The 15,119-nt window shown below is 35.8% G+C and overlaps 1 protein-coding gene across 2 annotated transcripts in view; it reads left to right on the plus strand.

The window, feature by feature from the left end:
• Slc9c2 (solute carrier family 9 member C2 (putative)) overlaps positions 1–15,119 on the plus strand; it is a 111,129-nt gene that overhangs the window by 18,525 nt on the left and 77,485 nt on the right. For both annotated transcript variants that reach the window (XM_023710345.1, XM_023710346.1), the window contains 2 exons: positions 4,841–4,969; positions 11,310–11,475. In XM_023710345.1, coding sequence (XP_023566113.1) covers positions 4,841–4,969; positions 11,310–11,475 — 295 coding nt within the window. The remainder of the gene's footprint in view (positions 1–4,840; positions 4,970–11,309; positions 11,476–15,119) is intronic.

Raw genomic sequence — 15,119 nt, forward strand, 5'->3', positions numbered from 1 at the left:
GATGGCTCAGTGGAATAAGCGCTTCCCTGGCAAGCGCAAGGGCCTGAGTTCAATCCCCGGTTCCACCAAAAAAAAAAAAAAAAAAAAGAAAGAAAGAAAGAAAATAACTTTCTCTGTGATTATCTCTGGGGTCTACAGTTTTGTGGCAGTCATGCCTATTCAGGGCTTGACTCTGTTCTTGCTTCTAAAGGAGGCAGTAAGAGCCCAGATTCATACTGGATAATCTTAGCAAGTGTGCAGTAGGTTTAGGGTGGAGTGCTTGTTCTGGTAATTTCAAAATCCACAGAATTGAAGTTGAGCCTAGCCTCTTACTGTGGGGTTTGGCCTAGAGTTGGTTAGCTTGTAAGACTCTAGGTGTTTCTTACTGGTCTTACCCCAGATCCTAACCAAGGATGTCTCCTGTGGCTACCCCTCATCCAGTCACCAAGGGATTTTAACACTGTGAGTCCTGAGAGGAAGCCAACCAATGGATTCTGAGTCCCAGGTCCAGTTGGCCTGTCCCTAAAATGGCATCTGACCAAGCAGTGTCTCTAAGGAACACCGCAGTTGCTTGAACAGGAGTCACTTACCAGCTGTTGTAGTGCACAGCATCCACTGCTCTGCTCTACTGGTGCACTTCTCCCTGGAGGCCCCTGGAATCACCCATGTTCACTGCAGCTCTGTTGGTGTGATCCTCCTTTCTTATGCAACAAGCCAAGGGCTGGGATGAAAGTGCAGACTGCCCCTTCCATTTCTTTGTGCTGTGGTTTGTCTCTTCAATTTCTCTGTGGGCTTGAATTTTCCCTTCAGATCTTTCCTGGGTCCCAGGTATCCACCTCTCTCCTTCTTTTCTTCCCTAACTTTTTATTTTCCAGGGTCTGTTTTCTGAATATCGGTGAGGTTGAAGTGCTGCTGCTCACTGCTCCACCATCTTCCAAGAAGTCTATTGCCCCATTAATTTTGAAGAAAAGTTTTGCAGCAAATATAATTTGGAGTAGGATGTTATTATCTTTAAGGGCTTGAAACACTTGGCTTCAAATCCTCCTTGCTTTTAAGGTTTCTGTAGAGAAATCTGCTGTAATATAATGGGTTTACTTTTAAATATAATTCATTGCCTTTCTTTTAGCAGCTTTTAAGATTTTGTCTCCATGTTTGAATTCTTGTACTTAGAGTATAACTTGATGCAGAGACATTAACTTTTGGTTGTGGCCATTTGGGGCTATATATGCCTCATTTATCTGTATGGTCTTTTTCTTTTTTTTGTATTTAGTGCAGGGTCTCCAGGGTCTACAGGGTCTCACTGCACAGATCAGACTTGTAGTGATTCTCCTGTTTTCAGCTTCCCAAGCACTAGGATTACAGGCACACGACACCATGCCCAGTCTCAATTGGGTCTCAGCATGCCCTGGGGGTGGGGCCAGCATGGTAATGTAAGGTCATTTTTTCCCTATAATTTTTGCCATTATTTCTGTGAACAGATATTTTAATGCTATTTGTGCTGTCTTCTAATTTTTAAATTATTCTAATTATTCTTAGGTTAGTCTTCTTTGTGTCATTCAGTAGCTGTTGGATCCATTTTTCATGTTCTTTTATTGTTTTAAAGGTGTCTTTGAATAGAAGTCCTTTGAAGATATCCTGGTCTCTAGTTCTGACATTCTTTCCTTACATTGGTGGTTCTGCTGCCCATAATTTCCAATATGATTCTTCATTTCCTGGATTTCTGATTAAAATCTTTTAAGGACTCTTAATTCTTTGGTAAACTGGTCATTCATATTTTGTGTCATTTTATGACACAAAGCTAGCTCCTCTAGCTTTCTGTCTTCTTAAAGCTTCTGTGTCTTTTTGGTTATTACTTTTATTATCCATTTAGTTATATCTTCTGTGACCCTACTGTGTACCTCTTTGGGCTGTTTTCTAATCTTCTCTATTATTCTCTCAAATAATTCAGGTATGTGGCAAATGCTGTTTTGCTCTTTGGTGCCCCTTGTATTGGCTTCATCGGAACTGGGAGTTTGGGGGTACTTTGTTGCCGTGTCTTGTCGTACTTCTATTGTTTGCTTTTGTGCTGAGGATTGGTAAATGCTTATAGCGTAAAAACTTTGTTGCTAGGATATAGATCTTTTTGGTTGTTTTTCAGTGATGTACTTTGCATACCATAATCCTTTGCAACAGCTTCAAGATCTCTGAGCACCTTAGTTAGTTGGGGAGAGCAGGGTGTTGTGTAGTTGACCCAACAGCCAATTTCACTGGGAATGTACTCTAGTATTGTTGATATCACAAAGGTAATCTGAGCATTGGTTTATAGAAATATAAGGAAAATAACATAACCCTATTAATGCAAATTAGCTACTATACTATCGTCCCAGACAAATTGGATATTAACAGACCATAAGAAGCAATTATGTACTACCCTTAAATCTAGAGATGAAATCTGCAATTATGGCATAAACATGAAGACAACCTAGGTATTGATTTACAGCTAATATGTATGAAATGTTATAGCTATAGGTAGAAAAAAACTCAACAGTAATTTTACAGAGTTAATTATCAAAAGATTATTCAAGTTTTATGGTTATACTATTAAATATATAGCACTTGAGAATGGGGAATGTAAGAAGAAGACTTTGACTATGACTTTATGAACTCCAACAGAAGAAATTCACCAAATAAGGCAAACTAATAGAGGACAGGAATATGAGAGAGAGAGAGAGAGAGAGAGAGAGAGAGAGAGAGAGAGAGAGAGAGAGCCAACAACAGAAAAATAACACGACACAGAGCAATGGATACATATGTTATACCCATCAATGTTAATGGTCTCAACTCACCAATCAAAAGACACACACTGGCAGAATGGATCAAGAAGAAAGACCCAACAATGTGCTGCATATAATGAACAGATTTAATTAAAAAAGAAATTCAGGGGTAGGGAGATAGATCAACAGTCTAAGCTTGGCAAGCACAAGGTCCTGAGTTTGATCCCCTGTACTGAATATGCCAGCTCCAGAACCCTGGGTATGCCATGCTGGCCACCAAACTCAGGTGTGGTGGCTCATGCTTATAATCACAGAGCTGGGGAGGCTAAGACAGGAGGATCACTACAATACTGAGCTGCATAGCAAGACTCTGTACCAAATAAGTAAATAAAAGATTAAAAAATTCATAGACTGAAAATCAAAGGATGGAAAAAAATACTCCATATGACAAGAACCCAGAAAAAAGAAAAAAAATAGGAATAGCTGTTCTATTTATAGACAAAGTGAATTTCAAACCAGAACTAGACGAAGAAGGTCATTACATCCTTGTAAAGAGAACAGTCCAGGAGAAAGAGGTAACAATCATAAATACATAAGCAACAAATACCAATGCACCTAACTATATAAAACAAATATTAACAGGCATGAAAAGTCAAATAAGCACGGATACAATTGTATTGGGAGATCTCAATACCCCACTGTCACAAAATGACAGGTCAACTAGACAAAAAATCAATGATGAAGTATTAGAACTGAACAAAACTTTTGAACAAATAGATTTAGTGGATGTCTACAATGTTCTACCCCACAACATCAGAAAGCACATTTTTTCTCAGCTGCACATAGAATATGCTCCAAAATAGGCCACCTACTAGGTTATAGAACATGCCTAAGTAAACTCAAAGGAATTGAAATTATCCCATGAACATTATCAGTTCATAGTCAATGAAATTAGAAGTTAGTGGCACAGGAAAGCACAAGAACTTCATAAACACATGAAAGTTAAATAGAAGCTCCCCCAAAAACCAGTGGGTCACAGATGAAATTAAGGAAGAGACTAAACAGTTTCTAGAATTAAATGATACTGACAATGTAACATACTAGAACTTATGGGACACAATGAAAACAGTCCAATGAGGAAAATTCATTTGTGGTTTTGGATCCTCTGAGCCTTGCTCCGGCTCCTCTCTTCATTAGATATCCTGGCTTCTTTTCTTCACTTTCAGAAATCAGTTACAAAAGGCAGTAGGAATTTTTGTGCTGAGGCAAAGTTACTCTTCTCTGACAGATTAAACATACATCATGCCATATAGACACAAGAACAATTTATTCATTTGTTCTGAAATACTATTATTCTTACTAGCTTCTTTTGTCAGACTGGCTTTTCAGGGTGCATTGTATTTATTAATTATTTATCAACTTTGAGTTCATTCATTCATTCTGAAGGACACTCAGTGGAAATTTTACTCTATTTCTATTTATAGATGAGGATACTGAGACATAGAGGGGTTATATAAAGAAGGCAAAACTATTTTCAAATGCACTTTTTAGGAGGGAATATTTGCAACACTTCTATCATTGTGTTTTCAGTCAATCTATATGTGGCCTTCATGATTTATGTAACCAACTATTACGTTATCTAAGTACTATTTTTCTCCATTCACTAATTTTCAATCTCAAGTAAGTTTCTGTGAAACTGCAAGTACCTACAAGATTATTTTACCTGCTTAAAGCAAATCAAAATAAACATCTAAAAATAAACATGTAGCTGCCAAATAAAAACAACACTTAATAATCACCCACAATTATCTCAGGTTTCATTAGTGGTAGAAGTATCATTTATGCAAATACTAACTACATGCTATCAGTAGTGCTTATGTAGCCAAAATCTGTGTAATTCTTTGGTGAATAGAACTATGTTACTATCCTTTTGAACAGTCAGACCAATATATCTACCACAGCACTCCAGAAACTGACCTTGTAGATAATCTCTCATTTGTTATGAATGAGAATATTCTAAACTTTGCATTGATTGGCATAGCATTGACTTAATCTGTATTATGTAGAAATGGTAGTAATGAGTTTCCTGTTTACTTTTGCTCTTCTAGATGCATAAAGTTGTTTACCCTCTTTTACGAACACCAAGTTTTTCACTTTATTGTTACTTCATACCTTTAATTACATTTATGGCTTCTTTGGATTTGGACCTTCATATACTCAAGAATGTGTTTTGGCAGGTAAGAAGACATTTTAAAACAAGTTTCAGTCAGTTCTTGCTTATTCATCTTGACAGAAAATATGACTTTATATAGAAGATTAATCATTCATAAACCTTACAATTTTAGTTGTTTTTTGCTCTTTGTTTTAAAGAATCACTAAAGAGAGCTGAGGAGAGGGGGGAAGAGCTACTTGCTGAGGAACTACTGTGATTAGACATTGAGTAAATATCATCTCCACTTTGCAAATGAACAAACTGAAGTCCAGAAATCACAAGCAAGATTGATACATATCAGAACCTAGATTCTGGTTCCCATGTACTACTTCACTATATCTGTAAATTTGTCTGTTTTTGCTAAGTTTGTTTTATCTATGCTTTTTGTTTCTTAATTATACTTATTGGACTCTTGTATTTTTAGAGAACATACTGCTGTTCTGTTCTAACACCTACAGTTAATATTCATTGACTTACTAGCTTTTCTGGATATTTTGTGTATTTAGGTTTTCATTTTTTAAAAAAAGAATTAGTGGGGCTGGAGAGATGGCTCAGTGGTCTAAAGCACCTACTTGGAACAAGCTTGGCTAAAGCACAGGGTCCGCGGTTCGATCCCCCAGCACCACATGCCAGCCAGCCGTGCCCCCTGGTGGGCTGAGCTGGCCCCCCCCCCACACACTAAATAAATGTTAAAATAAATAAATAAATAATTAAAAAAAAGAATTAGTGGTTATTATCATTCAAATCTAAATTTTATTATGCCTTTTCTTTTGCCTATTAATTTTTTTAGAAGTTGTTTGAAATTTTTCAAATATAATATTTTATTATTTTTCTCATCAGATTATGATCAGAGAACGTGATTTGTATAAGTCTTGTGACTTACTGCGATTTGCTTTGTAGCCTGGTACATGATAAATTTTCCCAAAAGGTCTGTGTTTACTTTGCAAAAATGTGTAACTCTAATTGCTAAGCGTAGAGCTCTAAATTTGTTCAGTAGACTGTTTTGTTAATTATGAAATCCGATCTTCTAAGTCTTTGCTCATATTTTTTTTTAGTTCAATTTAACAGTGGACTTATTTTTCTTGCAATTCTGTCAGATTTTACTTTATATAAATAAAGTTCTTGCTGCGGACCTATGAATGTTACTTTCCCTGTTACCTTTTCCTCATTTTCCAATTATTGTTGTATCTGAAATAATTTTTTTACCTTAAATCAATTTTACCTGGTATTATTAATGTTATGCCAGCATTATTTTTGTTAAGTTGGCCAACAAAAATCATTTCACCCTTTTATTTTTCAAGATGTTGCTATTCTTACGTCTAGTTATCTTTTTGATAGTATATATTTGAATTTTTATTTTATCAACATGAAAATTTCTTTGCATTACTTTTTGTTTTAAAAAACTAGTTTTAGTCCATTGGTGTGATTAAAAATAGACTTAGAATAATCTTCTAGAATAATTGCATAAGATATACAACTTATATAAATCCAGCCAGAATGCATAAGTAAGAGAGAAATGAAAGATATTCAGATTAAAAAGTTTAAGTCACCACTAAAAATGGTCAAAATTGATAAATTCAGTGGAATTACATTGTAAAAATATCAATGTATACAAATCAATTGGATTGCTATACACCAAGAATCAATTAGCTGGAACAAAGAAAAAAGGCAATATTTTTGCAATAGCTACAAAATAAACAACAAAAATCCCTTAGGAATAGATTTAATCAAGGAAGTAAAAAGAATACAGTGAAAACACTGATTGAAGACACATACAAAGAAAATGTATCCCATGTTCATGGATTGAGAGAATTAATATCATTAATATGGTCACACTACTCAATGTGATTGACAGATTCAGTGCAATCTCTATCAAAATTTGAAATTCATTCTTAAAAGAAATAGAAAAAAATCCAAAATTTTTATGGAAGTCCTAAAGCACCTAAATAGCCAAAACAGTTGTGGAGTAGGGGGAGCTTGGAGTATTGACTTCAAAATGTACTACAAAGTAAACCAAAACAATATAGTACTGGTGTAAAAATAGACAAAGACCAATGGAGCAGAAATCCCAGAAACACATCTGCATATTTACCATTAACTAATTTTTGATGAAGGCACTGTTATAGTTTGTGTCTGCATGTTCCCCCAAAACCTCAGGTGCACAGGGGGAGGTCTTTTTAAAGTCTGCTGAATCTAGAATCCGTGCATTGTCTAACTACTGGAATTGGGGATGTGAGTGCTGCACCCACCCACCCTTGGGCAGGTAGCCTACATACAATATAAGGGAGGAAGAGAGGCTTGATCCTCCCTTCTGCTCTTCTTACTTTTATGGTCTTCCTTGCCATGAACTGTTGCTCCTCTGCTATGCCACCCTGCATTGGAGCCAGCTGATTATGAACTGAAGTCTGTAAAAAATGTGAACTAAATAAACTTTTCCTCTCCTAATCTTGAGAGTCAGGTATTCAGCAATGAGGGAAAAGTAACTAAGACAGGGACTGAAAACATTCAGCAGAGAAAGTACTGTTCTCTTCAATAAAATGGTGCTGGGAGACTGGGTATTCATGTGCAGAAAAACGAAATTAAATAGCTATCTCTTGACATTAAAAAAAAAAACACCTCAAAATAGTCAAAGACCTTCTACTATGCAACTACTACTTGGAGAAACCACAACAGATGTGACTCAGAGAACACTGGTACCTCAAAAGCACAAGCAACACAAGCAAAACTATACAAATGGAATGCAAAAATACAGAATCAAAAAAAAAAATACAGAATCCATCAAATGGAAAACTTTTGTACAGTGGGCTGGGGAGATAGATCAGTGGCTTAAGCGCCTGCACAAGGTCCTGAGTTCAATTCTTGGTACAAAAAAAGAAAAAAAAAAAAGAAAAAAAAGATCATAATAAAATGAAGAGACAATCTATAGATTGGGAGAACATATTTGTAAACTATTCATCCAACAAGGATAACTACTCATACTATTGAACTCAATTAAATAGCAAAATCCCCAAATCATTCAATTAAAAATTGGCAAATAATCTGCATAGACATTTCTCCAAAGAAGATATGCAAGTTGCTAACAAGAGTATGATTAAATGTTCCAAATCACTAATCATTAGAGAAGTGCAAATCAAAACCACAGTGAGATGTGATTTCACTAACCCTAGTTAGAATGGTTATCATCAAAAAGACAAAGTTGACAAATGCTGGTGAGAATGTGGTGAAAGCAGAAATCTATATTGCTGGTGGGAATGTGTATTGCACAGCCATAATGGAAAACAATGTGGACCTTCCTGAAAAAACTAAAAATAGAATATTATCCATCAGTAGCCAAGGCAAACAAATCATTATGCTGAAGAGGTATCTGTGTTTGCCAAGGTATGGCTACAGTGTAGTATATGTACACAATGGGATGACAGCATAGCATTTTTTCCTTTTTTCAAGCTTTTATGCTTGAAATATTCTTTAGAATATTTCAAGAATAAAATAAAATAAAAAAGAATGAAATCCTATCACTTGCAACAACCTGGGTGGGACTGGAGTAAATTATGTTAGGTGAAATGAGCCAGGAACTTAAAGATGGATATCACATGTGCTTATTTATGTGTGAAAGTTAAAAATGTTAACCTCACTGAAAAACAGAATGCAGCATATCATCAAGAACATTATACATGATAACTAAGTAGGATTTACTCTCAGAATGCAAGGATGGTTCAACATATAGGAATCAACAAATGTAATGTACCATATTAACAGAGCTAAGAATAAAAACAATATAATCACCTCAGTAGATGAAGAAAAGGCTTTTGACAAAGGCAAACACCCATTCATGATAAAAACCTTACAGAAAATTTGAATGGTCTTTATCTCAATCCTATAAAAGCTACCTATGACAAATCAACACCCAACATCATACTAAATGGACAAAAAATGAAAGGAAGAAATTAAATTATTATTATTTGCAGATAATATGATACTTTACATAGAAGACTCCAAAAGCTCCACCAAAAGACTTTTAGATTTAATAACCAAATTCAGTAGCATAACTGGATAAGAAGTCAACACTAAAGAATCAGTAACCTTTCTGTACTTGAATAACAAACTGAGAGAAAACATAGGGCAGAAAACCTTTCACAATAGCATCCTGAAACAATAAAATACATAAGAATCCATCCAATGAAGAAAGTAAAATACCTCTATATTGAAAACTACAGTGCTCTGAAAAAAGAGGTTGAAGAAGATATCAGAAAATGAAGATATCTCTTGCTCTTTGGTAGGAAGAACCAATGTAATGAAAATAGCCATGCAGATCTATGTATAGACTTAATGCAATCCTGATTAAAATTCCAAGAGCATATCTCACAGAATTCGAGAAAACAGTCCTAAAATTCATCTGGAACCAGAAGAGACTTAAAATAGTAGAAGTAGTTATGGGCAACAAAGGCAAAGTGAGGAGTAATACAATCCCTGACTTAAAACTGTACTCCAAATCTATTGTGATAAAAGGAACATGTTGCTAACAAAACAATCAGACCCACAAATCAATGGAACAGATTAGAAGATGCAGAAACATCTCCAGACATATCTAGCCCCCTTATCTTTTACAAAGAAGCCAAATGAGCTCACTGGAAGAAAGATAGCCTCTTTACTAAGTGGTGCTAGAAAAACTGGCTTTCCATATGCTGAAGATTAAAATTGGATCCATATATTTCATCATGCACTAAACTAAAATTGAAATGGATCAGTATCTAAATATTGAAGCAGAACACTAAATCTGCTGGAAGATAGAATAGGTAGCACTGTTGAAGGCACTGCATAAGCAATGATTTTATGAACAAAACTCCAATTGCACAGGAAGTATCACAAAGCATCAACAACTGTGATCTCGTTGTTACACAGTAAGAGAAACTATCAAAAGAGTGAAGGAACAACCTATAGTGTGAGAAAAAATTTAAATACTTTTTTTTTGTTGTTGTTTTTTTGAGACAGAGTTTCACTCTGTAGTCCAGACTGGCCTTCAACCCATTACATAGCCCAGGATGGCCTCGAACTTGTGGCAGTTCTCATGCATCAGCCTCATGAGTGCTGGGATTACAGGAGTGCATCATCACGCCCAGATATGGACATTTTTTTTTTTTTGCCAGATGTTACTTAGACAAATGCATTCTATTTAGAATATGTGAAGAACTTAAAAAAATAGATTTCTATTGTAACTTTCATTCATTTCTCATTTCCCCCCAGATTTAAAGAACCAATTGAAAAATGACCATTTGAAATAAATGCACATTTATCAGATAAAGAAGTAGAAACAGCAAATTAATGTATGAAAAAATGTTCAGAATCATTGGTCATTTGAGAGATGTTAAGATTTCATCTCTTTCCAGAAGGAATGGTTTATTCCCAAGAAATCAACCAATAACAAATGATTATAGAACTCTCGGGGAAAAAGGAACACTTCTCCACTGTTGGTGGGATTGCAGGCTGATGCAACTACTGTGGAAATCAGTGTGGAGATTCCTCAAAAACTAGGACCAGAGGTCCCATTTGACCCAGCTATTCTCCTTCTTTTTATCTTCCCCGAAGAATTCACAGCATCATACCACAATTTTTAATACCTTAATCTTGGAAACGGCCTAAATGCCCATCTGCTGATAGATGAACTAAGATGTGGTTCTTTTATATAATGATGTACTACTCAGTCATAAGGAAGGTTAATATTGGTAACATTTCTAGGTAAATGGATTCACCCTGGGAATATACTTTTAAATGAAATAAACTGGATACACATGTGCAAAAGTACTGCACTGTTTCTCTGGTGTGAGAAACTGAAAGTGTAAATTAGGGCCAAATGGTGTGATAGATATTGTGAAATAGGAAGAAAATGTTCAAATGAGAAGGGGACAAAAGAGATAAAAAAATGAAATAAAGTTGCAATAGAAAATAAAGGAAAATGATCTCATGGAAGTAGAATAGATAATAGGATAGTGATTGCCAGAGGTTGGAAGAAAAATCTCAGAGAGGAATTAGAGAAAGTTTGGTTAATGAATACAACAATACAGCTAGTTGGGGAAATTAGATTCCAGCACAGAGAGATGATTATAGTTAAAAATAATTTATTTTATACAGTATTTCAAAATAACTGGAAGAGTGTTGTTTCCAACTCAAAAAACCCACAAATATTTGGCATGATATACTACTTACACCGATTTGATCATTATGTATTGTAAACTTCTTACTCCATAATCTGTGTAGATATTATGTGTCAGTTAAAAAATATAACCAAGATCTGATTCTTAGGACCATGTAGATGCAGTCATGCTATCACCGGATGCTAAATCTAAGCTGTGTCATGAATTGATTTGCAGATCTCATTAGCTGGAGTGATTAGCATTTTTGCTGAACTTGTCGTGACTGGATATGTGGTAATGAGATTCAATGAAAGTTCATGGGATTTGCAATGTTGCATATTCTTTACCATCACCCTCAGCAGTATAGATCCTCTTCATTCTGTAAAATCGTTGGGAACTATCGGTAAGTTAGATTTATTTCTTTTCCTTCTCTTGATGATATGAGGATACATTATTTTCTTTTCATTATTATTATTTTTTGCGTGAACTGGGCACCCAGCAGAGTAAGATTTAGTGCTTTCTTTTTAAAAGATGGAACATTGACTGACGTGAAGAAACCAGAACTGATAAGACAATCACTAAGGACCTGACACACAAGTAATTTTAGTTCTATCTCAAAGGAAGCTCTCAAGTGGGAAGTATAATCTTTTTACAAGGTGATAAACATTGGCATTCTTATTCTTTGCTGCTGAATTCAAAGCCACTAGGCAAACATTCTAAGTTGGAGTGTTTGTTTACCAATAAAAAACCCTAATAAGTCTTTTCAAGGCCTCATTACTTCTTGTTCAAAATGTCTCTAGTTCTGAGTATCTGACGATGGTTAGCTGTGGAGGTTATCTGAAAGAAAAGGGGAAAGGATGTAGTCTGGAACCGAACTGAATTCATTCAATAGAAGATTATTTTTAACATGGCTTGAGGTTGTATATGATTACTCACCTTACTTGGTAAGGTTAAAGTGATTTTACTCTAAAATGTCTATTTTCATGTTTATCAACATGTAAAAACATTAAGTAGTTGGACTCTATAGTTTCTCTAGTTGCCTCAAAATATCTTTTCCTGATCAACTTTAAGGTACTGGTTTTGTTTAGAACAAAGACATTACCCTATGATTGTGATGAGAAATTGTCTGTATTTTCAGCAAATGGTACTTCCATTTTTCTTTCTTTTTGTACTGGGGATTGAACTCAGGACCTTGAACTTGCCAGGCAGGTGTTTATGCTGCTGAGCTATCTCTATGGTCCTGGTACTTTTGTTTTTACGTTCATTTCATGTACAGCTGGAAAAACACAGGAAGGATTTAGGCATATTTGGTGGTGATTTAGGCATAGCTATGCCGGTGACATAGCTCAGCAGCTTAACTGCTTGCCAGGTGAGTGTAAGACCAAGTACTGAGTTCAATCTCCAGTACCACACACACACACACACACACACACACACGGAATAGTATGCTTGGTGGTAATGTATAAATCATTGTAAGGTAGTTATAGCTCTCAGAGTCTGCTCCTGTATTCTTTGTTCTCCTAAGTACAACATTTCCCTCTTTTTGTTACCTAATATTTTTCTTTTAGCTATTTGTATTTAGCATTTGCTTTGTTACTTCATTCTTTTTTTGTATCCTTTTTTTTTGCACTCTCATGAGTGCATATGGTTATGAGAGGAAACTATAAATGTTACTTAATATGGTTTCCATAGTCAGTGTTTTTCAAAAAAAGCAGTAAAATAGAAAATCTTTTGGGCTTCCTGCTGTGGAATTGCAGGACAGCCATGCCATGGATTTAAGAAGGACCTATTCTTAGATGACAAGAACATGGTACTGTTGCTTAAACTATAAAGTTGTGAAGACAGTGCCAGCAACCAGCCAGGCCCAGCTATTCTATTCCACTTCAGAGGAGTGGGTGCAGCTGGAAGGAGCTGTGGAGTCCAGCAGCCACCAGGGCCCAGCCAGGCACTATGATGAGGAACAGCTGGAAGGAGTCAAGTATAGCAGCAAGACCCAAGTCAAGCCCAACTGAATGAGTTCGAGTTTGGTAGAACTAGACCCAGTGGGCTGAGGTACACTGGTAGGCCCAGCAAGGCCCAGATAAAGGCCCAGACTTATAGGAGGGGCCTCATGGCACAGAGGTGGGTGACAGGAGGTAACTCGGGTGAACTAGTCTGCCTGGAAGACTCCAGGTACATAAAGGGGAGGTGCCCAGACAGAACTCAGGGTAATTTAAAAACAGATTTCCAGGGCTGGCGAGATAGCTCAGCAGACTAAGTGCTTACTTAGGCAGTGCAGGGAGGGAGTTTCTATCCCTGGCACCACATGCTGTGTTGGCTCTGCCCCCAGGAGGGCATCCTGAACTGGATACTGAGACCAGGCTTGGTGGCACACATCTATAATGCCAGTGCTGGGGAGGCTGAAAACAGGAGGGTCAGTATAAGTCCGAGCTGTTTAGTGAGACCCTGTATCAAACACATTAAAAACAACCCCCGCCCCCCGCAAATTCCCAATTTAAGATCTGCTTTTACTCAGATTTGTGTAATGTTACAGTTTCTCCTACTTCAGGTTATTTTATTTTTATTTTTATTTTTTGGTGAAACTGGGGATTGAACTCAGCCCATTGTGCTTGCCAGGGAAGCGCTTATTCCACTGAGCCATCTGCCCAGCCCCATAAGATCTGCTTTGTTATATAACTATAATGTTTGCTCCTATGGTCTAAAGTACAAACCCATTAGTTACAAAATTTGTCAATTTCTAAATTTTACTAGATATTATTAGTATTGCTAATTGTACTACTGGAAATAGGAAACCATATCTGCCTTAACCACATGTTCTCCCTTGGGTAATAATATCAGGGTAATAACCTCACCAAAGCCCTGTACTGAACAATGTAGAACAGTGCCAAATGGAAATCAATATCTCACAAAAAATTAGCAAAGACATATCAGAACTGAACTAAACCTTTGAACAAATGGACTAAGTGGACCTATACAGAGTGTTCCACCCAACAACATTTGAATACACATTTTTTTCAGTTGTACATGGACATTCTCTAAAATAGACCACATACTAGTCCATAGATCATGTTTAAATAAATGCAAGAAAACAGAAATCATCCCATGTGTATTCTCTGACCACAGTGCAATGAAACTGGAAATACATGACAAAAGAAACCAGAAAAACCCCATAAATACATGGAAATTAAACAATACCCTCCTCAGCAACCAATGGGTCACAGATGAAATTAAACAAGAAATTAAGCAATATCTGCAGATCAATGAAAATTCAAGCACAACTTATCTGAATGTATGCAATGCAATGAAAACAGTTCTTTTTTTCTTTTGAAAGCAGTTCTTACAGGGAAATTTATAGCAGTGAACTGACACATTAGGAAAACAGAACAAGAGCAAATACCCTAATGCTGCACCTAAAACTTTTAGAAAAAGAAGAACAAACCAAGCCCAAAGTCCAAATATGGGAGGAAATTGTAAAGATTAGAGCAGAATTTAATGCAACTGAGAGAAAGGAAACAATAAAAAGAATTAATGAATCAAAAAGTTGGTTATTTGAAAGATTAAATAAAATCAACTAACCCCATCCAACCTCATCAAACAGAGGAAAGAAAAAACTCAAATTCAAGCAATAAGGAAATAAAAGGGTGAAATTACTATAGATCCTGTGGAAACTCAGAAGATCATCAATAGCTATTTTGAAAATTTTTACTTTCACAGAATTGCAGATGCAGGAGAAATGGACATATACCTAGATAGGTACAAATTACCAAACTGAATCAAGAAGATATAAAAACTCTGAATAACCCAATATCAGCCAAAAAGTTGAAATATGATAAAAAACCTATCAACAAAGAAAAGCCCAGGTACTGATGGATCCACAGCTGAAATCTTATTTTATTTTATTATTATTATTATTTATTTTTTCCATAATTTTATTGAGAAACAAATAGCAATAAGACAGTTTCAAACCAAATTGGTAGGACAGTTTCAATAATTAACACATTGCATACATTCTTCCTAGTGGTTAATTGCTGTACAAGATGCGGACTT

Source organism: Octodon degus, unplaced genomic scaffold (genome assembly GCF_000260255.1).
Source record: "Octodon degus isolate 3935 unplaced genomic scaffold, OctDeg1.0 scaffold00017, whole genome shotgun sequence".
Lineage (NCBI taxonomy): Eukaryota > Metazoa > Chordata > Mammalia > Rodentia > Octodontidae > Octodon > Octodon degus.